At 41.4% G+C, this 27,933-nt stretch overlaps 8 protein-coding genes across 8 annotated transcripts; 4 read left to right on the forward strand and 4 right to left on the reverse strand.

Moving 5' to 3' along the window:
- The first annotated feature begins 2,312 nt into the window (after positions 1-2,312).
- On the forward strand, positions 2,313-3,027 carry P175DRAFT_0554567 (uncharacterized protein). The gene is made up of 2 exons (XM_040900565.1): positions 2,313-2,707; positions 2,767-3,027. The coding sequence occupies exons 1-2, from the start codon at positions 2,410-2,412 to the stop codon at positions 2,778-2,780; spliced, it is 312 nt and encodes a 103-aa protein (XP_040756713.1). The 5' UTR covers positions 2,313-2,409; the 3' UTR covers positions 2,781-3,027.
- A 6,387-nt stretch (positions 3,028-9,414) lies between these two features.
- Positions 9,415-10,534, forward strand: P175DRAFT_0498437 (Bax inhibitor-1 family protein). Its single transcript, XM_040896500.1, has 3 exons — positions 9,415-9,600; positions 9,679-9,749; positions 9,818-10,534. Exons 1-3 carry the CDS (start codon positions 9,460-9,462, stop codon positions 10,410-10,412), a joined length of 807 nt encoding a protein of 268 aa, XP_040756714.1. The 5' UTR covers positions 9,415-9,459; the 3' UTR covers positions 10,413-10,534.
- Positions 10,535-11,138: 604 nt separating this feature from the next.
- Positions 11,139-14,603, reverse strand: P175DRAFT_0451961 (putative amino acid transporter). Its single transcript, XM_040894505.1, has 7 exons — positions 14,496-14,603; positions 14,201-14,442; positions 13,460-14,133; positions 12,847-12,923; positions 12,422-12,776; positions 12,137-12,365; positions 11,139-12,073 (listed from the first exon to the last, which is right to left on the reverse strand). The coding sequence occupies exons 1-7, from the start codon at positions 14,545-14,547 to the stop codon at positions 11,285-11,287; spliced, it is 2,418 nt and encodes an 805-aa protein (XP_040756715.1). The 5' UTR covers positions 14,548-14,603; the 3' UTR covers positions 11,139-11,284.
- Positions 14,604-15,256: 653 nt separating this feature from the next.
- On the forward strand, positions 15,257-15,977 carry P175DRAFT_0554571 (uncharacterized protein). Its single transcript, XM_040900566.1, has 2 exons — positions 15,257-15,787; positions 15,846-15,977. The coding sequence occupies exon 1, from the start codon at positions 15,410-15,412 to the stop codon at positions 15,647-15,649; it is 240 nt and encodes a 79-aa protein (XP_040756717.1). The 5' UTR covers positions 15,257-15,409; the 3' UTR covers positions 15,650-15,787; positions 15,846-15,977.
- P175DRAFT_0498444 (uncharacterized protein) lies at positions 15,257-16,456 on the forward strand. Its single transcript, XM_040896501.1, has one exon. The coding sequence runs from the start codon at positions 15,683-15,685 to the stop codon at positions 15,971-15,973; it is 291 nt and encodes a 96-aa protein (XP_040756716.1). The 5' UTR covers positions 15,257-15,682; the 3' UTR covers positions 15,974-16,456.
- On the reverse strand, positions 16,417-21,406 carry P175DRAFT_0514077 (uncharacterized protein; the record flags this gene model as incomplete). The annotated part of the gene is made up of 5 exons (XM_040898788.1): positions 20,930-21,406; positions 19,741-20,871; positions 18,839-19,362; positions 16,530-18,771; positions 16,417-16,458 (listed from the first exon to the last, which is right to left on the reverse strand). The coding sequence occupies exons 1-5, from the start codon at positions 21,179-21,181 to the stop codon at positions 16,417-16,419; spliced, it is 4,191 nt and encodes a 1,396-aa protein (XP_040756718.1). The 5' UTR covers positions 21,182-21,406.
- Positions 21,407-22,384: 978 nt separating this feature from the next.
- P175DRAFT_075643 (SEC14 family lipid-binding protein) lies at positions 22,385-24,752 on the reverse strand. The gene is made up of 4 exons (XM_040901087.1): positions 24,142-24,752; positions 23,887-24,028; positions 23,392-23,772; positions 22,385-23,326 (listed from the first exon to the last, which is right to left on the reverse strand). The coding sequence occupies exons 1-4, from the start codon at positions 24,405-24,407 to the stop codon at positions 22,751-22,753; spliced, it is 1,365 nt and encodes a 454-aa protein (XP_040756719.1). The 5' UTR covers positions 24,408-24,752; the 3' UTR covers positions 22,385-22,750.
- A 345-nt stretch (positions 24,753-25,097) lies between these two features.
- On the reverse strand, positions 25,098-27,931 carry P175DRAFT_0429473 (putative transcription factor (Snd1/p100); the record flags this gene model as incomplete). Its single annotated transcript, XM_040893366.1, has 2 exons — positions 25,098-27,614; positions 27,794-27,931. The coding sequence occupies 2 exons, from the start codon at positions 27,929-27,931 to the stop codon at positions 25,098-25,100; spliced, it is 2,655 nt and encodes an 884-aa protein (XP_040756720.1).
- Positions 27,932-27,933: the final 2 nt, after the last annotated feature.

Raw genomic sequence — 27,933 nt, forward strand, 5'->3', positions numbered from 1 at the left:
TATTTTAAAAAAACTAAAATATATAAATTAATATTATATAAATATTTCTAGTCTAGAATTTATAAATATATTAATTAATAAGTCTAGAATTATTATTTTTACTATTAAATTATTCTTTCTTAAGAAATAAAGTAAGAAATATTAAGATCTTTACTAATTTTTAAATATATCTAGCAAGATATAAGTATAGACTTTATTATATATTTATTACTAAGTAATAGCTATAATATTATTCTAGTTATAATTAATTATTTAATAAAGATAAAGTACTTTCTCTCCTATATTAGAATAATTAATATTAAAGAAGTAATTAATCTATATCTTAAATATATCTAGAAATTCTATAATATTCTTAAAATAATTATATTAGATTATAGAATCTAATTTATTATTATCTTCTAAAAATACTTAATATCTTGCCTGAAAATTTATAACTTATTATTTATTATTTATTATTTTAAAACTAATAATTAAATTAAATATATTAATATTATTTTAGAATAATATTTATAAGTATATATATTATATTTATAAGATAATTAATTTAAATAATTACTAATAATTAAATTTATTACTAATTTTATTTATTCTAAATCTATAGAAATATTATTATTTATAGCTAATTATAGATTTTATTTAATATTAAAATTTAAATTAAGTTACTTTATTATCTACTTTATTAAGAAAAATATTAAGAAATTTATTAATATTATATATAAAATTTATAAATTTATTTATATTAAGATTTTATTTACTTAAGCTTATTATAAAATATAAATTAATTACTAAAAATAATCTATATATTATTATATTATAAAGTAAGAAATCTAGCTAGATATCTATAATATTTAAATACTTTACTTATAAAAAAAATTAAATTAGAAAAATTTTAAACTATATTATATTAAGAAAATTATTAATTTATATATTTATAAATTTAAATTATTTAAAAATATAAAAATTTATTTTATATTTAATATATTTTTACTTTATCTTACTATTAATAACTCTTTATTTAATTAATATTTTAATCTATTATTACTTATTAAAATAGAAGAATTAAAAGAATAAGAAATTAAAAAAATTCTTAATTTTTAATAAATTTATTAAGATTATAGTAAATCTAAATTATAATATATTATTAAATAAATTAAATATAATAAACTAACTAAAGAGCCTATTAAATATTTAGAAAATACTTATTAATTAATAAATAATTATTATTTCTATTATTCTAAGAAGCCCTAACTAATTCTTTCCTAGTTTTAATAGAGCTTAATCCTAAGGAGGGGGATATTATTATAGTATAAAACTATAGTACTTATTTAATTAGATTTTACTTTAATTATTTATTCTTATTCTTATATTTAAGCTATATTATTCTTAATCTTATTATAGCTCTTTAAGCTATATCCTGTCTATTACCTAATATCTACTATTCTGTGGTTCTGTCTAGTTAGCTCCTAGTTAATGAATATCTGAATCCGACTCTGCTCCCTGACAATAGTAGAATAATAGGTATCAGGTAATAAATAGGATATAACTTAAAGAGCTATAACAGGATCAAGGATAATATAGCTTAAATACAGGAATAAAGGTGGATAGTCAAGGCAGAATCTAACTAGATAGGTACTATGGCTTCGCGCCGTGACACTAGTATTTTAATAAGAAATCCTTTCTTATTTATATTATAGATATTCTCTAGCTATAGTTTATATTACTATATTTTCTAGCTTAATAATTTAAAATATAGAATATATTTATATATAAAATTAACTTATTTTTATATAATATTAATAATTATTATATAGGTTAAAATAAGATTATCTTAATAATACTTTATAAAGTATTTAAGCTAGTATTTTCTAGATTTCTTACTAGTAATTTTTTTTATAAAATTCTAAAATATTTTATAAAATATAAAGAGACCTTACTTAATAAGCTTATTAATATAGTTTATTAATTCTTTTTTATATTAATTAATAAGAACTTGCTATTACTTATATTAGTAATTTTTAAGATACTATATTCTATAATAGTATCTTAATAATATTATCTAATTAATACCAAACTCTTTTATAATCTTAATATAATTAATTAAATTATTAATCTTTAACAAGTTAATTACTTCTATTATAGCTTTAATTAAATCTATATTAATTAAGATATAAGTTATTAAAAATTATTAAAAAAATAGTCAGTGAGGGGAAATCAGGTGTCAGGTGGGACTGGGCATCAGGTGATCACTAACTGTATTGATCATTAACAACATGGGCATCAACTGACCGTATTTAGATCACCGGGAAGATACGAATAGCAACTTGTAATAAGAACCTTGAGGACTTCCAAACTAAACCTGAAATCACCATATTACTTGTCAGTCTTCATACTGGAGGCCTTGGACTTGATATGACGGTAGCGAATAAATGTATCCTTGTTGACCTGTGGTGGAACGAGGCCGTTCAAAACCAGGCCTTCTGTCGCCTTATTCGCCATGGACAGACTCGCGCGGTGGAGTGTGTCAAAATTATCGTGGAAGAATCCATGGATGAATACATGCTCGAACTGCAAGGCAAGAAATCGGAGGAAATCACAAGCACCATGGGCGAAGACGTTTTGAAGGAAAGAGACACTATCATCAATCTTATTAAGATGTTTGCAGTCATCGTGGAGGATGAAGAAGGCCGCATTACTGTGAAGCCTAAGCGTAAGCGGGGGAAAAACCAGATGAAAGGTGGTATTCTATCCGATGCTAAGATGATATAGGATTTGAAGGCTAGAGGTGTCATCTATGGCTTTTCTTTTCAGTTTGGATACACGAGGAGGAGGATCTCATGATCTATGATAAGCACAAGAAGGGTTGATGGGTTGTTGTTGTTGTTGTTGTTGTTGTATTGCTTAACACCACATGGCATCCTCGGGCGTGAGCCCGAGGCTCCTGACCTCCCTAGGGGTATAGGGGTGTGCTAAGCTAGTAGGTGTATCTATCTACCTATCTATTTAAGTAAATATAATATATATTTTTGCTATTCTAGAAGGTAATTCTAGTATAAGTAGGGGCCTCTACCTTTATATAGGGAGGGGAGGTCTTTATCCTTATATTATCCTAATATATGGCCACTACTATAGGGAAATCTCTATTAGGGGCTGCTAGGGCTATTCTAGGTATTTTTAGGTACTAGGCCCTTCTTTATATATAAGAATATAGAGTAAGACTAGTTAGTCTAGAAAGAAGGACTTAATATAATAAGAATAAAAAAGAGGATTAGAAAGTATAAATATTAGTTTAATATTTATTAAAGAAGATTATAAGACTCTAGACCTTATATTTTACTTTATTCTAGATTAGCCTTTAACTTAAGATATCTTAGTCCTAGATTATTCTAATATAGATATATATCTTTATAAAACTCTATAATAACTAGGAGTATAATAAAGTTTTTAAGTTTTAATTATTTTAGATACCTAATTACCTTATATTTAATTATTAGGGACTATAAAGATTATTAGGGCTACTAGGTAAAGAGCTACTTACTATAATAATAAAGGACTAGATATTTAGAGCTCTTATTCTTATTATAAGAATATATAAGTTAAATATTTTTATATTAGAAATATTTATAGTACTAGCTAAAGTTCTTATATAAGAATCTAATTATTAGCTAGTAATAGAGATCTAGGTACTAAAGGTATAATTTTAAAAATAAGGCTACTTTATATATTTTTATCTTATTTATCTATTATTACTAGTATTAGCTTAATAATTTTAGAAATACTTTTACCTATTAATTAGTTTATATCTCTTAATAAAGTTAGCAACCTATTATTCTAATTTTACTAGTAGTAGGCATGACCTCTAAGGAACCCTATTCCAGGCCCCTAGCCTTAAAAAAGACCCCTTAACTAGCTAGTTAATTTATTCTTTTATTATCTTTAATCCCTTTATAGCCTAGAGCCTAGTAGAGCTCTATCTTATATTACTTAATTAAATAATATAGTACTTAAAAAGTTTAATAAAAGGAGATTATAGTCTCCCCCCTACTATATTATATTATTAAGGTATTATTTATATATAGCTAGTAATAACTAGTATCTAATAACTTCTTAATAATTATCTCTAGGCCCTAAAGAGCCCCTATAGTCTTTATATTAAATATATATAATTATAAATTAATAACTATTTTTTTATATATAACTTTCTTATATCTACTATATATTATATATCTATAACCTATATAATACTAGCCCTAGTAGTTTCTCTTAAACCTATTACTAAAAATAATTATATTTTCTACTAGTAATATTTCTTATTATATTTTAAAGACTTTTACTACCTCCTTCTTTCTAATCTCCCTTATAGAATCTATTATATATCCTAGAGTATAATATAGTTAGTTTAGGGTTAGCTAGAGAATAGCTAGAAGGAGGGCCCTTATTATCTAGAGCTTAATTTTTAGTCTTTAAAGCAAGCCTATCTTATAGTCTCTTTATATATATAGGGGCTTAATCTTTCTAATTAAAGAATTATTCTTATTTACTAGTTAAAGATAAAGTATAAACTACAGGCATGCTTTTTTTAGGGTTATTATTACTAATAGTAGGCTAGTATCTCTAAAGAGGGTTACTATTAATATAATCTTGAAGACTAGGAGAATCTTTCTAATAATTAGAGTTAAGATCTTCTCTAGTATATTTACATGCTAGTCTAAATAAATATTAATCTTTATATTTTAAATATACTATCCTAACTTTATATAGCCCTTATATTATGCTTTTATACTATAGAGTATGCTAGATAAAATATAAATAATAATTACTTTCTATAGTAAGGCTACTAGTAGGCTATAAATTATTCTTACTAGATTTTATATATATTACATTATTATCCTTATTTTAGTTATTTTTTTTACTATATACCTTCTCTAGGAGAGCTACCTATTAAAATAAATCCCTAGCTATCTAAGTACTAGTTACTTTTATTCTAGTACCTCTATAATAAGCTATATTATTAAATAATTATTAATTTTTAGACTAGATATCTTATTATATTATTTTCTTATAATATAGATTATCTCTAGCTTTTCTAATATAAAGGCTATTTTATTTTAGTTACTCTAGACTAGTACCCTCTAGATATTTACTTCTAGTTACTTATAATTATCTTCTAGTATCTAAATAATATAGCTTAGGTAGAGATTATCTATATACCTAAAGTAGAGAGTTATATCTTATAGGAGTAGTTTTATTATATAGAATAAAAAAAGAATTAGAAATAAAGGTAAGTCCTATAATATTTTATAGAATACTAGATTTACTTTAATTAGTATTATTTCTAACTAGATCCTAGCTAGCCTGCTAGTTAGGAAGCTATTAATAAGAATAACTAGGATCTAGAGCTATTCCTACTCTACTATTTATTTTAGTAGCCTATATTATAAGAGAGTATTAAAGATTCCTAGTATATTTATTATAATTATAGTTACCTCCTTATTTTAGATAAGGGCTATTTTAATATTATATATATAAGCTATAACTAGATTTATAGTAAAATACTAGAAAAGTATACTATATTATTATAGGCTTAGAACTCTATATATAAATATTATATATATAATTTTCTAAATAACTATTCTTTTCAAGCCTTTACTAATTATTAATAGCAGGGTAATTAATCTCTAGAATCTAGGGAAGATCTTATCTTACTTATTTATTTTAAAAAATATAACTACCTCTACTACCTTTTATAATACTAGGAAGTAGCTTAGCTACAGGTACTTATTATATAATTTATATATTATCTTATTTATATACTTCTAGCAGGCTTTAAGAACCTATACTATAACTATATCTATTTTAAGAAAGATATTATTTATCTTAATTATATTCTTTTTTACCTTCTGTTCTAATATCCTCTCTCCTTAGGGGAGGTACTTATCTCTAATCTAGTAGGCTTTTGCTATAAGGTTAAACCCTAAGTTATTTACTAAATTAAATTATCTAAAGATAGCCTACTAGAGTATCTTAGCCTTCTTCTAAATATTCTTAATTATATAGCTATTTACCTAGAGAGATAGTATCTTTATCCTTAATTTTAGTTTATACTAGGCTATAACCTAGTAGAGCTCCTTATTATTACTAATCTTATTAATAATGCCTACCTAATATTAGTATTTAGCTCTATAAACTATATTCTAGAAGTATTTTCTTCTCTCTAGACTTAATTCTACTAGCTATCTATTATAGGAATCTATATACTCTATTATCTATTAGGGGGCAGCTCTTTAGCCTAGGTTAGAGAATTTCCTAACTATCTTAATAACTTCCTAAAGTATCTTTCCTAGATTCCCTATATACTAGTCTAGTACTAGATTATCTAGTAAGCCCTCTAGATCTAGAAGACCTATTATCCTATTCTATACTAGTCCTGCTAGTTATTTTAGGTCCCTATTTAGGATCTTAAGTTATTATCTTTCTAAAGATATGGGTATATACCCCAGGACTATAATAATTAATATCTAGTAATCTAAGCTATAATATAGGTCTGGGTGGACCTCTATATATATAAAGGCTATATTAGAGAAGATTAGATCTAGAATATATCTTACTATATAAATAACTATCCCTAGCTCCCCTATATAACCTATTCTATTATTAATTATTTATTATATAAGCTTTTCTCCCCTGTAAAGGTTTTATACCCCTGACTTAAAGATATTATATATAATATTAAAGTTACCCTTTATAATATAATTAGGAATAAGAACTAGTATTATTATATAATCTATTATTTTATATATAATAAATTCTTAATATATATTTAGTACCTAGGTATTATTTACTATTATTTAGAGTAGATCCTAGCTCTTAATTAGCTTATATTACTCTATTCCTAGGCTAGAGTTCTAGTATATATATATAAATATTCTAGATTATTTTTTTATCTATCTTTCCTAGTCTCTCTAGCTATTAACTAGGGAGTAATATTTAAATACTAGATAATTCTATATTTTAATTCCTAAGCCTATCTATAACTCTTATATATAGGCTATAGTATAGCCCTACTTATAGGCTAGTTATAAAATTATAATATAATTTAATATTAATTTACTAATATTAGCCTAGTAAATTATAAGATTTTACTAGTACTAGGCCTGTTTTATATAGTTTTTATTATATCTTATTCTAGGTCTCCCTAATATTAGATATTAAATAATTTATTAGTATTAGTCTTTACTTCTAGAGTCTATATACTTACTACCTACTTAAGGCTTGAAAAAATATAGAGGCTCTAAATAAAGAGCTCTTTTAAATTTATATTACCTATATATATAATAGCCTGGGCTAAATACTATTTTATAATCTAGAAATCCTCTATATCTATATCTAGCTATAGGGGCACTTCTACCACATACTTGCAAGAGTTTAAAAATTAGGCCCTACCTATCTTTATATATAGCTAGGCTATTACTACTATCTAGTTATAAATATTTTAGAAAGTATATATCTTATAATACCTAATATATACTAGATCCTATTTAGATAATTTAATAAGGGAACTATTAATTCTATATAAAATTATAAAGTAGCTTTTATACCCTATCTTAAATAATCTAAAATAATTAGTATAATAAGAAGGGTTACTATAATTTAGCCCTATAAACCTAGTATAGTCCTTAATTAGTATATTATACTAAGTATAGTAGGGCTATCTTATATATCTTAAGGAGTAGTAATATTCTTAATAATTTAAATTATATTATTTTATAGGGGCTTATTTCTTAATAAGTTAGGATTATTAATTATTATTAAATAGAGTAAAGTTCCTAATAGATATTAAAAAGGAGATTATCTAGATTATATACTCTATTTATATATCTAGCCTATATCTTAATAGGTAGTAATTAACTAGCTTTATACTTATTTATACTAGTACTTTATCTACTATTAATATATTTATTTCTAGGCATATACTATTATAGAATATTACTATACTAGATATTTTAAATATTATATAATTATACTACTTCTATAAGATATAGATATTAATTATATCTAATATATTTTTTATAATATTTATTATCTTCTTTATTATTAGAAGGTTCTAAGTAATAAAGTTACTTAGAATAATTACTTACCTAATTCTAGTTAGGTTAATTCTAAATATTATACTAAAAATTATAAGCTCTAGAATATACTTTACTAGGGCTTAATATATTATATAAGTTTTAAGGCATGTAAGAAGGAGCTTTCCTAATAAAGTAATTAGAATTTTATAGTTATCTCTAATATTTATTAATATAGTTAATCTATTTCAGGCTAATTTTATTATAGTAGTAAGAATAGTCCTATTTAAATTAAGTATAAGTTACCTAATATTATATATCCTAGCTAGTATAAGTCCTCCCCTTAAGTTTTTCAGGGTCTACATGGCCCCTCAGGCTATAGACTTGCTAGAGATCTTGCCTAAGGTTATTAATACTATTATAGTTATAGGCTAACTATATATATATATAGGTATATAATTATCTATAATAGTATAATTCTTAATAATAATAAACTAGATAAATCTATTATAGATTATTATTATATAGGCCCTCTTATCCTAACTCTTTTAGATATTAACAAGCTTATCTACTATAATAGCTAGCTTAGCTAGTATCTTATAATATATCTTTGCCTGGCATTCTTCCTTGTCAAGGTAATCCTGAAGGGTCCTTATAATAGAGCCTGGATTAATAGTTAAGGTACTAGTACCTTTATAGACTAGAGAAGGTATATAAAGAATACTCTTTTCTTACTATCTCTTTATAGTATATAGGTTAGAGGGGGATAAGGGTTCCTATAGCTATATAAAATTGGCTATATCTATACCTTTAGGTAGGTAGTTAAGGGTTAGTATCTCTATCTTAACTTGCCACGCATTAAAACATGGTTAGAGAAGGGGAAGAGGGGCAGAATATATAATAATAAGTCCAAAATATATATATTACTGGGTTTTATAGTAATTTAGGCCCTTCTTCAAAGGTATCCCTGGGTTGCTGAGTGTTGTAAAGGTGGGTTGATGGGTCATAGGATTGGGGAAGGCAGATTTTGGAGTCAGCCCTAACAAAAGAGAGGGCTATGGCGGACATTTATTATTATCTTAAGATCATGATCCCATTAGCTATTCTGAAATATAAACATTCCCATCCGGGTAGCTAATCAATGAAACATTATGTTCTGTGTAATTGCTTACTTTTTCGAGACTTGAGGTTGTTGATTGCTGCTGTCTTTTACATCATATAGATATTTCCTAAGTAGGAATAGTACACTTGCACGATGTCACATGGCCGGCTCCTCGAAATTGAACCATCGCGTTTTCTCACCGCGACTCTTATCTTCCTCAAGCACTTACCATCAAGCTTCATCCAGACACTTTATCACCTAGATTGATCAGGTTGCTCGAAGCCTCTGAACGTCATGGCGGCAAATGCCAGATATGAGCCAGCTCCTCAGCGGGACTCCTTAGAGGACCGGGAATACACCCAGCCCCCGCCTTCTTATCAGGCAACCGCAGAGGAACCTCGTACTGAGGACGACAATGTTCCAGACGACTTCAAGGTACGTTCCCCCCTTTGGGGTCAAGTTGCGACTATTCCCTTGCCTTGCCTGTAAGACGGATGTTGACTTGAGTTACAGTTCGGCGGTACTGTTGCGGAGGCCACGCTGCCTATCCGTATGCAGTTTATCCGCAAAGTATACGCCATTCTGTAAGTGCACTGGCAGCGTTGGGAAAACCAGCAAGAACCACAGTCTAACATGCCATTAATACCTACAGTACCGTCCAGCTCCTCCTCACAACTGTTATGAGCACCATATCCTTCTTCAGCGATAGCTATCGACACTGGATTCAGTCAAACTTCTGGCTGATGATGGTCTCCGTCTTCGGGGCTCTCGGGTTCCTCTTCGTCACCTACTGGAAGCGCAAGAGCTACCCGGCCAACCTCCTGTTCCTCTCTGCATTCACCATCCTCGAAGCCTACTCTATTAGCGTGGTGACTTCATTTTACGATGCCCGCATCGTTGTACAAGCTCTCATCCTGACTCTCGGCATCTTCGTCGCCCTCACTCTGTTTGCATGCCAAACCAAGTATGACTTCACCAACTGGATGCCCTACCTCTTCGGCGCGCTTTGGTTCTTGATTCTCTTTGGATTCGTGTCCTTCATGCTTCCCTTCAACAGCACCGTGGAGCTCATCTACGGCGGTATCGCTGCCCTTATCTTCTCCGGCTATATCCTGGTTGACACTCAGCTTGTCATGCGCCACTACCACGTCGAGGAGGAGATCGCCGCCTCTATCTCGCTCTACCTGGACATTCTTAACCTGTTCCTGGCTATTCTGCGCATCCTCAACAGCCAGAGCAATAACTAAAGCTATCGTCTCCAAGTCGGGGGGTATCCGCTAACCTATAAGGGAGGGTAAATCGGCGACAAAGTAAAAGATATATATCGCAGACTGACTGACCCAGCTCTTGTGTTTTTTTTTTTTTTTTTTTGCCCACTCTCTTTGAACACTCAGAGTGACTTGTATTAACGCCTGCCCAACCCAGCTTTCTTCTACCTTCGATTATCAAGATGGAGGATCTGTATCTCGTAGTTTTGAATTTCAAGAAATCAATCAATCATCTTTCCCTCAATATTTATCTAAGCCCTAGTCTAGTTCTTTTAAGGTATGACGAATCCATGCCGTAGATTTTTTTTTTTTTTTTGAAAGAAAGAGAGAAAGAAAGAAATAAAGGCATCATCTAGGTATACTCTTGGTAAGCCTAACTAGTTAACTAGTTAACTAGTTAATCTAATAAATAAAAATAGAACCACAAAAAGAATAACGTCCAATTAACTAGTGCAAAAAGAAAGAAGAAACAAAAAAAAAAAAAAAGAAAACAATAAGAAAGAAATATTCTGTATCCCAAGAATATCAAACTGTTCAAAATCATCACTAATAGCGTGGCATGATTCCTGAACGCCTTTACAATGGTATAAGCTGATATAAAGGGCTGATGATGCTCTATAAAAAAAATCCGAGGAAGGAAGAAGAAAGAAATAAAACGGAGAAGAGACGAGAAAGGTGATCAAAGAAAGGATAATCCTGAAGAAGGTGATATAATAAAGGGAGAGTAAAAAAAAAAAAAGAAAAAAAAAGAAAAAAAAAGGAAAAAAAAGGAACGAGAGTATGGTAATAAGACGATTTTTCATGATGGTGCGAGAATCGTATCAGGTATCAGGAGCCAAAAGTTGGATTCATTAATGGGAAGCGAGGAATAGAGAATTGGTGATTAGGCATACGACCATCACAATGACTCCATAGATGACTAGACACAGACTCAACTTCCGGATTAGGTCTCTACGCCATGCACGCGTGTGACGACGCAAGAGACCGCTCTCGGTGAGAGGACGAGTCTGGCTGCTGCCGCCGTTAATCTCGTCGTCGCTGTTCTCAGAGAGCAAGCCATCTTCTGCCTCGTCATCTTCCTTCATAAGACGCTGGTGTGCTGGCGAATCTGGCGCAGAAATTTTGTAATAAAAGATACCGGGAAGAATGAAGCTGATGCTGGTGCTTCCAGTGCTACCAACGTAGGCTAGAACAGCCTCTAGAGAGGAGACAGTCATAGCGACGATATAGCTCAGAATGAGAATCGATGTGGTTATGACAGAGAAACGGAGGTCACTCATGGGCTCTGGTGATCGGGTTCCCCGTGGGCCTAAAAGGGGATGTCGATGGGAGCTTTCGTTGCCACTTGGGGAGGGCTTGGGCCTCCAGCGCAGCACTGCATCGACCGAGGCCCTGCACGGATGGCATTGGAGGGGGTACGAAAACATGACGAGAATAACGATCGCGGCTCGGCCAATGGTGGCCCATACTCCTGGAGGGTACATGCCCACGATATTTCCACCGACACTGTTTCCGAAAGATAGGTAGCCGGTGATCGCAACGAGGATGTAGGTCGTAGCAGAGCTTCCAATACTGGCGAGCACAACAGCGGTTGTTCTAAAGTGACTATTATTGCCGATTTCATTCAAAATCGAGAACATCTGCGCGTCGGGTATTAGTAACTATTATTGTCGCTGCTGTGGTGACAAATAGGAGGATCTCACATTCTGATGGCATGTAAACGCAAAAACGATTACTGGGAAACTGCTGAGAGTGGGAACGGCGCCTGCCCAGTGAATCACCCGAATCGGGCCTCGATCAGCTTGAGTATCGCCTTTGATGAAGTGATAGACAACCAAGATCACCAAGTAGCCCATAGAAATCAAGGCTGCGATGCTGGTATACTTCAGGGAATCAAGGCGCCGCAGGTAGGAGAGCGGGATGATAATAAGCCTGTCCGCAGTCAGCACCCACGGCGTTTTGCACTTTCAGACACCGCATATTCATACATGAAAGCTGTCACCCAAAAATGACGATCCACCAAAAAGTCGTATTCTGTCTCTCCTCCCACGAAGCCTTGAACGACCCCTGGCATCAAATCCCCAATGATAATCAGGTAGCTAACGCCGACACCAAAACATTTGATCGCAATCGCGGCATCGAAAATCACGGCGGCGTTGGGATATGTGAGCTGTGAGAGGGCAAAGAAGGATGCAGAACCTCGCTCAAGATACTGCGCACATAGGGATTGGAGGTAAAGACCAAACCCAGCTGTTAACCCCGACCATAGAATAACGAAGATACCGAGGACGATTCCCATATGCGAAATGGCAAGAGGCATGGCAAGAACTCCGGCACCGATGACTGAGTTAAACCACCAATCCGTTAGAATGACCAAATTCCATGTCAAATACCCACTGGGTAGATTACTTACTCGTATTGACAAGATTAATCACACAACTCAGCCAACTTGCTTGTCCTCCAAAACTTTGCTTGCCTCTGGCTCCTCGTCTAGAACAGAACGGTTTCAGTCAGCCATCACACATAACCCCAGAATAGAACAAATTCAATTGAATATACCTTCTAGAGCCCGATCGGATGGCATCAACCGGGCCAACCCCGACGGAAACCTCATCGTCCAACATGTTTGGCGGTGGTGGTGGTGGTAGTAGTAGTGGTGAGTGTGGTGTGGTTGTAGCGGGGAGAAGAAATGCGACCGGAGGCGTTGATAAGGATCGATGGAGAGCGACTCAAGTAGCGACAATGGACGGTCTGGTCTACATAATAATCATACCCATTCCACTCCAACCAGGGAGAGATTATTGATGAAGGGGAGGAGTGAGTGTGGGTGAGACAAGGAAGATAAGACCAGAAAGAAGAATTGGAATTGCAGCTGGCAAGTCTTTAAGACAGGCGGAAGAAGAACAGCCGTCATCAAATTTTAATCTCACACGGTATGCAACCTGGGGACTTGTTTTCTATTTGACAATTATTTCGGTCATGTTTCTCATGGCATTTATTAATTAGTCTGCTCTGCTCTTCTCTACTCAGTCATGGAGGGACCCCCTTTTGTCTTCCCCCAGCCACCCTGATCCAGCATTTCATAAATCTCGTCCTCTACACGGCTGGACATTGACACGGTGTTGCCTGCCCTTCCGTTGGGACCTGGATCATTGAATGGACTCACAGATCTTACTTTCTTGGATACTTCCAAGATAGTTCCTCCACTGATCGGAAATTGCGTCCCGTTGCCCTCAGTGTCGCCAATGATCTCGCTGACCTTTTCCTGCTGGACAAGAGCCAACATCACCGTGGCTACTTCTTCGGGAGTAACCCATTCGTCCGCATCATCCACCATCTTCATCTTCTCAGGGTGATCAGTCCACAGAGGGGTTTTGATCAAGCCAGGAGCTACTGCCGTCACGCGAATACCGGACTTGCCATCGAGCTTGGCCAGGGACCGGACGAAGCCACTAATAGCGTGCTTTGTCGCCACATACATCGGGCTGGCCATAAAGGGCATCTGGGCCGCAATGCTCGCGATATGGATGATATGTTTCCGTTGCTGGGGGTTGGTTCCTTGACGCAGGAAGTGCGAGATGGCAAGTTGGGTCACCCGGATCGGATGGGTCAGGTTGATATCCAGTAAGGCATATCGGCCGCCGTCTGGTGCATCCCGGCTTTCCGGAGTTCCAGGAGGGTACCAAAAGTTACTCCAGTGCTACATTTCGTAAGAAACACTTATGATTAACTATGTCTTGTGTGGTTAGGATGGAGAGGAAACCTACTTCCTCGTAGACACCTGCACCGGGACAAACGATGTCCACCGCACCGAACTCCTTTTCGGCAATGTCGAACATTGCATCTAGTTGCGCCCACACTGTGACGTCTGTTCTCTGGAAGACGGCGCGTGGGGACTTGCTCGAATAGTGGTCGACGACGGCCTGGGCTTCTGGGCGAAGGGCCAGATCGGCTATGAGCACATTGCACCCATTCTCAAGAAGCAGTTTGGCGAAGCTTAGGTTAATCCCTACGTCCCACTGTTAATAGATTTCTGTGGCGTGGTCAGTCAAACAAACGCACCAGATCCAGCTCCGGTCACGACCGCTGATTTCCCTTGCACGGAGAAAGCCATATTGGAAGGATATGTATATATAGAGAGAGAGAGAGAGAGAGAGAGGCCTGTAAACGTGCATCTTTCCCACGAGCTGGGGTTCTTTCCCTCGCTTTATACGCTGTACAGATTGCCGGGTTTGGATTTGCGGGGTAGTGATGGGCCCAGAGAAAGAAAACTAAACTAGAATGTATTTGTTTCTAATTATTCTGTTATTATTAAAAGAGGCCATACTGGAGAGTAGGTAAAGCTGTGCTCTCGGCGGGGGTATCAACAGATTTCTACCTTTAGTGACTCTATCAAGCTTTACAAAAGATGTACAAACCTCTAGATAAAGCTCACGTAATCTAGGCATATCCCGATTTGGGAGCTGGGCATGGATAAAGGAGACACCATGCAGGTTCAACTTGGACAACAGACATGAATGAATCGTAAGGATTACTAGAAATCTTGAGGTATGAACTGGGTGGTTGTGATTAGCTGCTACCTCCTCCGGAGTATAGAGTAAGGTTCCCCTTTTAATTGAGTTGAAACTCTCCATGTAAACGAAGCTGTATAGTAAATACGAAGTAGTGTACAGTAAATCCGCCTTGCCTCGCTATGTAATCATCTATACACCTAGTTAGTTACTTCTCGTATTCATTCGGCGCTCCCCAGTCTCATGACTCACCGCGCCCCGTAAAAGTCAACGTACTGTACATAAACTCAACAGGCAGCCCTAATTACTAGAGTACGGATCGGATAGTTACCTATTCTATTGTAGGTAATCCAGCGCCCGGCATAGCCACAACCGGGCGAAATATAGTAAAAAAGCACTCTGTATAGTATGGTATGTGGTAACTATACTCTGCTTCATGTTCTTTCAAGTTAGGCGAGAGGGCTCATGTGGTATATAAGTTGGATCCATCCTACCGAGTTGGTCTCATTCTTTCTATTCATTCAGTCTCTATCAACCAAACTTATATATAATTCATTCTATCGCTGTTGGTTGACACTGAACCCTGATAAATATTGTATCGTTTCTCCATCTATTCGCCTTGACTTTTGTGTCTACTTTACATCTATATCTATCCATCCATCCACCCATCCACCCATCCGTCCACCTATCGGTATAGATAGATAGATATATAGCAGTACCCTTCCATTCCACCTCAGAATGTGTTTCAACGACTCGCGAAACCGTCAATACGCCGTTCCGTCCCGCCCAGTGGACATCCGATACAACACCCAATCCAACTCTAATATCGGATACGGTCGAAAAGTAAAGAAAGGCAGAAGACGCGGGAACAACTACGCCGACAGCGGGGCATACTATACAGCCGGATATGGTGGTGGAGGAGGAGATAGCGGCGGCGGTGGTGGTGGTCACGGCGGTGGACATGGAGGAGCCAGTGGATGCGGAGGCGGCGGCGGCGGAGGATGCGGAGGAGGAGGTGGAGGAAGCTAAATAAATGAATACGAGATGGAATCGGGCTGAAGTTTATGGTTTCTGGGATGTACACGGCATGGCATTGGCGTTTTGGCTTTGAATCTGGAGGGGGTTGAGCATTGTTCTGCTAAAGAATGAGGCCACATTATATACGAGTGATCATGGATTACGATATGCCCTACTTATACCGTGTCTAATCGGGGGTAGATTTCCGAGATCCCACGGAAAAGCGATGGCTACTAGTAAGACCTATTTATCCGGAGGACAGAATGAGGGATCATACAGAATGCTAACGAGCGGATCTACGGAGAGTTATACTTCATTCAAAGGTGCTTTCTATAAACAACGTGAAGTTTACAACTGGTGGGAAAATCAAAGTAAATACATTTATGAAGTTTTAAGACATTAATACGACCTAACAATATCAAATGAATTCATGCACATCTCTATTTGACCTGAGTTTACCTTGTTTTCCAAAGCATGTCAATTCTCTTCTTTCGGGCCTGCGCAAAGTAAGAATGTTAGTAGGCGATTAAACAAGAATTCGTTGCAGACAAAAGGAGGTAATAATTACCATGGGTGCCAGTATCATAACACCGACAGACAACCCCACAATCGTCATGAGCAGCTGGAGCTTCGAGAATCCCTTGTCTAGCACATCAAAGGCCTGACTGGGGGTGGCTCGCGTCGCGAAGATATCACCTCCAAACGCGAAAACAAGACTCGTACTCTCGAGGAGAGTTGGGGCAGAAAGTACATTCTGGATGCCGGCTACTTGGCGTACGTGGGAGAGGTACCATCTGCCATCGAAGTCGAGGAATGGGATGTACTTCATGAGTCCCTCTTCGGCTTCTGTGGAGGTGGGGTCTCGGCCGATGGGGCGGCGGGGGTCCAGAACGGGGCGGGGGATACCAACGATAGCATTAGAAGAGGGTAGGGTGCAGAGAAGCTGTCGGGTGGTGATACCCTGGCGAGTTTGGGTGACAGCCATATGGGAGATGGGTTCCGCAATGATGAAGGATTGAGAGACTACATGTGGGAGGGGAAGGTCGTGGAGGCTAGAGTAGTTGGATGCAGAGTCCAGTGGGCCGCGGTCGTTGGGAAGCGAGGATTCGTACATCTCAGAGATGACGAGTTGGTATCCCTTTGCGTCGGAGGCATCGGGACCCTCGGACCAGAAAGAGTATGCAAACCAGTTCTCGGACATGGCGGAGGCGATGGGCTGCGTGGTGTCGACTCCCTTATGTGTGCTGGAGTGGAGAACCCGTCCGGTGATCGCGTCCAAGAGATAGAATGTGGCGGATGTCTCACCGACAGCGGTAATAAGGGCAGCATTGGGGGTCAAATACTTGTATAGCACTGACCGGTTCCCTAGAACCTTGCCGATTGATGCGACAGGGTCGTGAGGGGGCCGGGCAGTGGCAGAGATAATCTTCTCGCCAGGTGCAGGGAGGAATTCCCAGACAGGCGATTGAGAGTCCTTGGGGCTCCATCCCAATATACGTCCATCACCACCCTGGGTTACAAAGAACCCGGCGCTGTCAAGGGCTCCAACAGGCTCGCCGTTTTCTTGGACGCCAACAGTAGCTGGAGACGGGCCGTCTTTGATGACAGCAATGGACCGAAGCTTCTGAGTGGCAGGAGCGCGTTTAATAATCTTTCCTGAGGTTATGTTCAAGGTGACAGAGCTACCATCATCCACATACACCGTGGCAACACCAGGCTGCGTTGCGATTGCCTTCACATTCCAAGAATCGGCTTCAGCGGCCTTGGCACTCCAGGAAACGACGCCATGGTTTCCGCTATCGAGAGCATAGACTCGTCCGTTATCGGTAGCAACGATGACCGGCTTGGAAATTCCAAAACCGTCCAGGTTTGAAACTTCGTCAGTTAGGAAGCTGGTAAGAATGCGTCCAGGAAGCTCCTTCAGCCAGTCCGGCAGGTGTTCGAGATCTCGCGCATGGCGCTTTACACGGTGCAAATAGGCACCGTAGATGCTCCCGTGGCCCTCAACTTCCAACTGGTGTGCTAGGTCTTCCTGGTCGTCAACCTCGGCCCAGTTTGCGGCCAATGCACCGGACAGCGCTTCGTATCTGGTCCACCCAACGACACCGTTCTGGATCAATTGCCAATCACCGGACGCCAAAACAAGAGCCGACCGGACAGCTACACTGTCACCTTTCATGGCTACCTCTGAAACAGCATGTACACCGCGATCCGTAATGGGGGTTGATTGAGAATATCTTCCTAGGATACCGTGAGAAGCAGAGGACACCACCGTTGTCTCCGAGTCGGTGATCCGGGTGAAGTAAACATTCGCATCTTTGGTGCTAGTAGCAAAAACTGACCATCCCTTGAGATATGGGAGGCTGTAGGCTTTGGATACGGTAGCAGACTTAAGATCGATGTGATACACCTCAGCCCAGGAGCCAGACTCGGTCTCATACTGAACCAAGAAATGTGGCAAGGCGTTGAGGGTGTGCGGGGCATGGATTTGAATTGCTTTGATATCCTCACCGCTGGTGTTATCGATGTTGATCGTTGTTACCTGCTTCGACCCAATAACGTTGACCTTTAGCGTATTGTATGATTTATCCACCCAAGCAATCAATGGAGATGCAGTGTTGGCGCCGACAAAGATAACCGACTCGGGTCCGGAGACATCGCTTTCGGAGTTCAGAATCTGGGACTGGGTCTGCCGACCAGTCAAGAGATCCAGAGATGTGACTTTAATCTTATAGCCTTTTGAAACCGATTGTAGCGAGATGTAGAAGACATCAGTCGAGGAGGAGGATAGCTGGAAGGGAGTATCACCACTAATCACCCGAAATCGTTAGCCAACCCCAATTCCGTAAAATAGCCTCGAAGCAAACCCAAGCAAACCTTTCATCTTTATGCTCCCATTTGACCTTCCCTGTCGATCCATCCAGCCTCCGAACAAACCCTGCCGTACTTCCAGAAAGTGCAATCGTGTCCCGGGTCGAAGCCGCGGCCGAGGCATCTTCCAGCTCCAGGAGTTCCAGGTCCACCATAGATTCGCCAATAAACGTATTTTCCCATATCAATTTCCCATCCAGAGATCTCCAGGAAGAAACGTAGTCTCCTAGAGCACCAACCACCGAATACGTGCCACCGGAGGCACGTAACAAGGCTGGGGTTTCGGCGGGGCGCGAGAGGTTCTGCCTCCATACCAGGGATCCATCTTTCGGATTTACCGCACCAAGGAGCGATTTCTCGGACAAAGTATAAAGTAATGCGGCATTCGAGGAGGAGGAAGGCTGGAGAAAGAAGGTGGATTGCGATGAAGGGACCCCTAATAGCGCATGGTGGAAATCAACATGACCGATTTCATCGGGGTAAATGGCGAATGTCGACGGAACGCACGATGCGACCAGAAGTAGCGCAGCCTGTAGCCACATTGTTACAAGCTATGCTCCCAAACGAACATCGAATGGTGGAGGGGGAGCAAAAGTCGGAGGTGAGGTGGGATTGTTGCAGACAGCAGACACACTGATAGCTACGGCAAGATTCCAAGATGCTCGGCTGTCAGGCGGTGATGGAAATCCAGCTCAAGTTCGCCCAGCTTATTTATGTAGTGCACAAGTATGTACTCCGTACAACCACCTTCTCCAGCCGTCTCCTTTCTCTCAATTAATCAAATTAAATAACTTCTACTGAGAATCTTTGAACCAATGCATGTATTTTAAGGTGGAATATTGATACACGCTAGGAAATGATAGCCAGCATTTTCACTGTCCGAAGCATGCCTTGTTTGCAAGCTCCACGGCCTGCTTTTCTCCATTACTCATGTCGTTTGTGATCTCCCATGGCTGATTTCCCATTCCCATCGCACGGAGTCCCTCGAGTTTGAGCGAATTCCAATCCAGGGCTCCGTGAAAGCCGATCTCACCCGGACCGCCAGCTCCTGGGAAATCCCAAGGCGGCGAGTAAGCAAGCGCCGCCTTGCGCTGTTTGACAAGGTAGTCGACGTTCATGTCGCACATGGGAGTGGCAGGAACGTAAAGGACACTGGAATCGTCCTTGCCGTGGTGTTCCTTATCTACAGAATGCAATGAGTCGCAGTGCCAGGCGACGTAGTCACCAGGTTCTACCTCTGGAACAGAAACCATGGTTGTTTCAAGCTCGAGGTGTGGGTGTGTCACAGGGTTATATTCCTGGCAAGCGCCCGGGTCAGCTCCTGGAAACATAGCATCCATGGCTGGCTGCAACGTGTTGGTGTCAAAGAATGGCCGCAGAAGAGTATAGGCTGTGCTGTGGATCAGCATGGGACAGACATGCAATGTTCCCTCTCCTGGAGCGGTCTTGGACATCGACAGCCATCCTTGGAAGAATCTCAACATGGAACAGGCGCCAGCCCCGTTATACAAATCCATCTGCGCGGTTACGCGGTGCTTCGCGTCCCAGGGGTCGTATTCTTCCCATTTGCCTTCGAGGATTTTGGCGTATACCTGAGAATACTCGGGGTCCTCCCACCGCTCCAGCGAGCCACCGTCAATGTGAGGACCCAGTGTGAACTTGCTGTCACCGGGTAGTCGAATGCGAAGTCGGTCCGCATAGGTCAGTGGATTCCGAGTAGATATACGCGTGTTGGGGTCTGATGAGTGCCAGAGGCGCTGCAAAAAGCGCTGGGTATCGAGCATGTTGGGATGAGCTCTGGCTTCCGCTTGTGATGGAGTCCAGTACAGCTCGTATACTGCTGGCGAGTCAGGAGGGAATGCCTTGACTCGTTCCTGGTTGGCAGCTGCATAGTCTTTGATCCTTTGTTTCCATTCAAGGGCTTTTTCTCGAGGCATCACATTTCTGACAACAACTGTTCCTCGACGGTGGATCTCCGCCAGCATTTCCGGGGTAATCCTACCAGAAACAACATCCGAATATTCAACTGAAGGGATGATCTACATTCGTATTAGCGTCAAGATACACATGGTCACTGGTCTGCTCGCTAGCCCTTACCTCGCTCCCTTTTTCCTTGATCTTCTGCACCTCCTCTTCCAGACTTGGTAGCAGTCTTTGCCAACTCTTCTTCAAGGCATTTTCATGCCTATGGAACAGTTCCCGCTTCAGGTCTTTGAATCGAGGGGGCAGCGGCTCTGGCTGGTAACCGGGTCTCAAACTCGGGAAGACGCTTGAAATATCGCCCGCAGCCTTGGTGAGTTGAGAAGCCGCGCGGACGGCCGATCTCGAGAATAGCTTTGGTGTAGACATAGTGCACTGTCTCTGACCGGCCTTGCATGTGATTTTTTTTGGGGGGCTTTTTAAAATACTTCCCTTGTCCCCTTCTACGCCTTTATATACATATATAATAATCTGGGGATTGCGGAGAAATGTCGGGAATCCATATTAGGAAAGCGGCCCGATTTCCCTTTTCAGACTTCCCGCTTGCCACCTTGATTTAGAAGAATCAGACCTTCATCTCTCCAGGACATTCACTAAGCAATCCATTCGATAGTTTTAGGTACCATAGCCCAATTAATACAGTTAGCTTTGGTTGGGATGCCGTCCCATACGGGAGGGCAGGCTGTTTTTTTCAGCAAGATGCTTGTGTTGTATGGTAACGGTCCGTCTGGAGTTTGAGGTCTTCCAAATCCTCAGGAGATCCCAAATACTCCGCGGTTGTAAAGGTGGCTGTCCATGGTGAGCCAAGGGTTATGAAAGCAGTAAGTATATCAGTTCGTGTGCGGATATTCACTAAAGCCCATCTATCCAGTACCCCGAGCACGATTCTCCAGACCGCGAAACCAACCCCTTCATTTGCGAACCCTCGGCCCATCAACGGCTCACAGAGAAGGGATTATGCGCAAGAGGGGGTTGGTTGTTCCTTATTTTTATGGGACAGTCACGAATATACAGCTAGACCCCTGGCAGTGGTTTTCCGCGCTCCTTTGACGCTGCGCACGCAGCCTCTGAATGCAGTTCTTTTTGGAGGACGTTGTCAAAACACATGCACGAACCGGATCTATCTATCTACATATGTTCGTGGAGAGCCGCCTGAATCAGCTGGAGTGTATTCTTCAGGGCATACACGAAGCAGGTGACCCCGACCCTAGAAATATGATGATATGTCCTGGCCGCGGCGGTAAATGTGGCTGTAGGAGGAGAACGCGCTGATGGAATAGAGGAGTCAGGAATATGAATATCCATTCCGACTTGACATCTTCTCACAGCCTCCTGGTCAAGGTCTATTACCGCTGTCGTTTTGATGATTGGCAACCCACATCTTGTTTTTACTCTGTAGTAGGATATGGATACTCTGTCAAATGGCACCCAAGATAGGAAAGTAAGCTATAGATTCTGTTTTAATCCTGCGTGATTTTACCTACTAGTATCTATCATCAAGTTATATCAGAGCGAGATAAGGAAGCAAAGGCAGCATATCACTTTAAAGGAACCGTTCCATATGTTATTAAGTAGCACCATTGAGAGAGAAGAACATGAAGATTAGTATATTCGCATGAGCATCCCTAATGTAGATCGCGTACGTACATGTATGCAAGCTGTATGTAATAAGAAACAACAGCATGGGAAGTAGTAAGTACTGAATAGAACCTTGGACTTAATTAAATCTAACAACTTCAAGTCAACACCTGATGTAGACGAAATGTATCAGGAGACCCCCAAAAAAGACATTCCAATTAGTGTAAAAAGGGAAAGAAGCGAAAAGATAGAGGGAGAGGGAGAAAATCATCAGGGTATGGATGCAAGCTAAGACAAGAAGGGGGGGGGGGGGGGGGGGTTTATGTTTATTCAATATTCAGGCGTTGGCCAAGGAAGGAATTAAGCAGCCACTGTTTGCGGAGCGAGAGATGCGCCGTTCTCCAGCTTAAGTTTCTCAGAGACTTCCTCTTCTAGGGTAGGGGATGCGTCTGATGCGGCTTCTTCTGTCTCTGTTTCTGTCTCAGTCGTAGTCCCCGCAGAGGCCTCGACAGGCGCTTCAGCAGCAGGAGCAGGAGCAGGAGCAGGAGTGGCATTCAGGTCTGCAGCCTTGGGCTTGGGGACAGGAACCGTGGAAGCTCGCTTGACCCCATTTTCCTTGCCGATGATTTCGACTCTGTCGCCCTTGAAGAGGACTGGACCCCTGATGAACCCAGGCTTTGTCTCGCCTGTTACGGGGGCGGTCTCAAGAGCGCCGACTAGTTCGCGAGCGGGCTCGTCAAGATAAGGCATGTCGCCCCATTGCCAGTTGAGGTCACCACCGTATTGCTTGGGGATGCTAGAGGGGTCCATGAAGGAGGTGAGGGTCGGAAGGACTTCGGAGGCGGAGAGGATAAAAATCTTAGAGGTCGTGACGGGGTCGAACCAGCGCTTGATCCAGCCCCAGACCGTGGGGAAAAATGCGGGGGCGCCGATGATCTATGCAACTGGTCAACTATGGGGGGTCTCTTTGAGGTAAAATGGGCAAAAAGAGCAAGACGTACAAAGATGCGGTCCAAAGTTTCAGGGTAGTGAGCGGTTGCAAGAACACTCGCGTCCTGCATGTGTCCCTTGAGATTCCAGAACTGCTTCAGACCGACTCCACTAACATCAACAATATTGGTAGATGTCACGATAGGAGTCTCCGGGTTTGGACGGGCTAATTGCGAGCACAGAGGCATGACAAAATTGAGTAGATTTTCGTACAGCGCAAACAAACGAAGCAACCGCTGGGGGACTTTAGACGACTGGTGCGTTTCCGCCGTGGCGTTGGGTTCGGTCATGGTGGAGTTATAGACCGCCATGTTTTTGCTGGTTAGATGCTTGATCTCGAAGACGTAAACAGGGATCCCGCGACGATCCCGACGTCCAGTCCATTGCGGGTACTATATCCAGGAAGGCCAAGGTTAGCTACTTTAGCAGGCTCTAAACTTTATCTCCCGGGGCCTTTTCCCTGCCACTCTTCATATCAACCAAAAAGATGGGGCCGGGGACTGTACCATTCTCCGAGCCGCATCATATGATTCCACGTCGATATTCTCATAAAGCGACTCGATCGCATTTTCCTTTCGCCAATCCTCAGTATCCTTGAACTGACCCCAAGCGCCATTTATATCGAATCTGCGCGCGCGGAGAAAACGCCTATCAACCGGCCCTTATTAGTTTCTGATTCTTCAAGCGAAACCAGCCATCACACAGTACAGCATCACAGGGGGGGGGAAGAAGGAGAGGAAATGAGGGTTGAGGGTACATACAGCATGGTAGCATCATCATGACTGGGCTTCTCCCCCTCCTTCTCAGGCGTATAGTACCCATTCTTCGCGCAGAGATTCTTGAACTCTGTCAACTTCTTCTCCTGGTCTTCAGTCAAATGGTTCAAATGGCCCGCGAGCCACGCATTGCCCGCAGCCTGGGAGGCCGACGCCACGGGATCGTTCTTGGGATCGGCGGCGGTAGCGGCAGCGGATGACTCGCTGGTCTCCGCCTGGTTATGGTGGGATTTGGTCGTCCACAGAGGCATTTTTTTTTCTTTTACCGATGTTTATATGGGGTGATTATATTAGGTGTTTAATATCGAGGAAGGAAAGGTAGGTAAGATAAGGAGCTGGGAGAAAGAAAAGGAACCGGGGGACGGAATTGTGGTTGGTCGAAGGTCAGCAAAACAGGGCTGGATGGAGTCAAGTTTCGTTCCTGTTCCTTGCTAGAGTTATGCGTCCTGAGAGTATTAAAGTGGGTGGGGGAGAGAACGAGAGAGAAAGATTGGAGACCTAACCTAAGGTCAAAGGAAGGCAGGATCTAAAGAACAATTTGTCCATTTCCTGAGGATTTATTTGGACAGTACGCAGTACGTTTTTGGCGTATTATTTATTCATTCATTCATTCATTTCATTTGCCGCCCCAATTTCTGGCCTGCGCTGAGTCAGCGATTCTATTATAGTTAACTAACTAACTAACTAACTAGTTAACTACTCCACGGAACTGGCCTCTTTTTTATCGAGACCTAGCTGGAGCGGAAAGAATTGTACGATATCATAGATACCTAGGTACCAAAGCTATAGTGTCCAAAAGACAGTCCTTTTTGCATTGCGAACGGGAGGAACCGTCAGGGGAGGAACCATTGCGAACGAAATGTGAATATCTGTACATGAGGGATAAGGAGCACAATGTCTCCAGTCCCGGAAATAACCTAAAGAAATAACCCCCTTTTTTCTTAATCCTCAGTCAAGTCGCCATACTCCCACATACCACGTCGCTCTTGCTTAGCTTCGCCCTCCTGGGTACGGAGATGTGAAAGGGTTTCGCCGGCGGCACGTTCCCAGGCTTTCAGTTTGCGAGGGACCATGGCCAGACCCTCGCGAACCACCTCAGCGTTAATGCTGTGGTCGAGATTCTTGGACTCTGAGGGGTCGAGCAGGGTAACGTGCATTGTTCCTTCAGAGGAGATGAAATCCACATTGGCAACAAGTTCCCGGCCGTAGGTCTGTTCTTCGAGGAAGCTGACAGCGTCCTGGAGGTAGTCAGGAGAAACAGGGAACTGAAGGAACGAAAGCACGGCGTCTGCGGCTTGGGGACGGAGCTTCTGAACGGAGAACTGGGGTTGAGAAAGAGGTCGAAGACGGGACCAGGGCAGAACCTCAGAGTTGCCGAAGTCGATGTACACAACCTCTGCTTGCTGCTTCTCACGGTCGTTGCGGCGCACCTTAGCGCGGTACCAGTCACCGTCTTCGGTGAACTTAGCGGCAACGAAATCACCCGCCTTGGGTGGGCCCGGGAGGGGTGTCTCGTTTGCTTTGTTGAGGTGGAATGCACGGAATGCACTCATCAGTTCAGTCAGAGCAGAGGTACCAGTGCCGATCTGCTGGAGCTTCACGCGAGCGGTGCTAGGGTCGACGTAGGTAACCATGACATCGCGGTAGTCCTTGCGGCGAGGAGCAGCCTCAGTCTCAGCGGCACTGCCATTAGCAGCCTCCTCCGCCACCTCCTCCTCCGCTTCCTTGCTAGGATCCCAATCATGCCAGAGGCCTTTACGGGCTTCCTTTGCGCGTTGTTCGGCCGCAAAATACTCCGTTGCGTGGCCCGACTGCTCGGCTGAATAAGCGTGCACAGTAGCAAAGCCTTCCTCGAGCAGAATCTTGGTAAAGTTCTCCTTGTTCACATACAGGGTACCGATGAAACCACCCACCTTGTCGATGGTCTCGACATCGATTTCAACATCGCGTTGCATACAGCGTCGGTTCGCCAAGTCGTGAGCCTCCTGGCCAAACGGCTCCGAGGCCTCGCCCGGGTTACGTGCCGATCGAGGAGCACGAATACCAGACAAAACTAGGGTCAACTTGGCGTTCTCACGGGGAACCAGAACAGTGAAGCGGGACCCGGACTTGACAAAGTCAACAATAGCAGGCACACGCTTTTGACGTTGCAGAATAGACACTTCCATCTTAGCCTTCTGAAGACTCTCAGAGTAATCCTGGTACTGCTTGACCTTGGGAGGCTTGGGTGACCACATTCCCTTGCCATCCTTCTGGGCGTCGGCTTCAGCAACCAACAAATCATCATATTCGGGGGATCGGTCATCATCATCCTGACGATGACGAATAACAGAAGCATAACCAGCTTGTACAAGAGCAAGCGCAACGTTAGTGTTTCCCTGCACAACGGTAGCCACCTCTCTTTCCTCGTATCCCTCAGTAGCAGGCTTCTTGCCGTTAATAGTAACCTTGACATGCTTGCCGATAATTCTCTTGCGTAGGAACTCCTTAGCATCAGCTGCAAATGGTGCCTGCTTAGGATCAGATGGCTTTGGTTGACGAACACTGCTCAGGGAAATCTTCTTCTCCTGGCCTGCCTTGTTCCTGATGAAAAGGGTATCCGCATTCAGTACGCGGATGACGATATAATCCTGGTCGACGGCCCCGCCCGCAGGACCCTTTGGAGCAACAAGACTGGTGAACAGGCCCTGGCGAGCATCCTTGGCCGCTTTCTCTGCGCGGCGGAAGGCAGCCATCTCGCCGCCAAGAAGAGGAGAATGGTGATCATGACAACGGGCAAGCCCAGCTTCCAGAAGGAACTTGGCGACATTTCCATTGGGGTGGAGAACGGTCGCAATCAATTGACCTTGTGGAGTGACGCCCAAAAGCGATACCTGCACTTTCCGCTGCAGAAGTCGGGATTCAACAAACTGGTGCGCTTCCTCGCCGTAAGGCTCGGCAGGCTGTTCCTTGCCATCTGCGCCAACCCGCTTAGTAGCAGGTGCTCTAACACCCGCAACTACAACGATGACCTGCAGATGCTCATCCGAGGAGAGAAGCAGGCGCAGAACAACACGGTCTCCAGTCAGAACCCTCTCCACAATACCCTCTAGTGGTTTATCCTTCCATTCCTCCACGAGGGACTTGGCATCTGCGAGCTCGTAGCTAGTGTCGATACGGCCGCTTTCCGATCCAGCCCACACGCCCTTTTCTTCAGTTCTAGCGTGGTCTTCCAATGCACGGAGGCGCTCGAGCATCGCCACGGTTTCTTCTGTGTCGTCGCTGCGCTTGCCGGCTTCCTCACGGACGCGGACCCATCCTTCTTGGACGCTGATATCGGGCAATGTCACGTCGAAACTGGGCAGTTTGATTGTACCATATTCGCGCTTGGTAGTGGGGATACTGTAGAGAGTCTGGAACTGGATGACCTTGCCGACGAGGAGTTCGCGAAGGAATTCGCGGGATTGGAATGCGTAGGGCTGTTAAAACAAAGTCATAAGCATTTGAAACCACAGAAATTAAGGGTAAAATAAATATATATATATTCATCATGCAACGAGGTAAATAGAGACAGAGCCAAGGGTGTTGAAAAAAAAGGGAGCTGGTCAAGAGGACAAGTATGCTGGCTAAAACACAAAGCATTAAATCAAGAACTCACCTCATCCCCCTCTCTACGCAGCCTCGGTGCTGAGACATATGCAAGACTCAAAAGACGTTCCTGGCCAGGATTGGTAACATGCGACAGGACGACGGTGTCACCCGACAGGACAGATTTCACGCGGGCTTCCAAAGGCATGA

This window comes from Aspergillus ochraceoroseus, assembly GCF_002846915.1.
Source record: "Aspergillus ochraceoroseus IBT 24754 chromosome Unknown P175scaffold_1, whole genome shotgun sequence".
Classification (NCBI taxonomy): Eukaryota; Fungi; Ascomycota; class Eurotiomycetes; order Eurotiales; family Aspergillaceae; genus Aspergillus; species Aspergillus ochraceoroseus.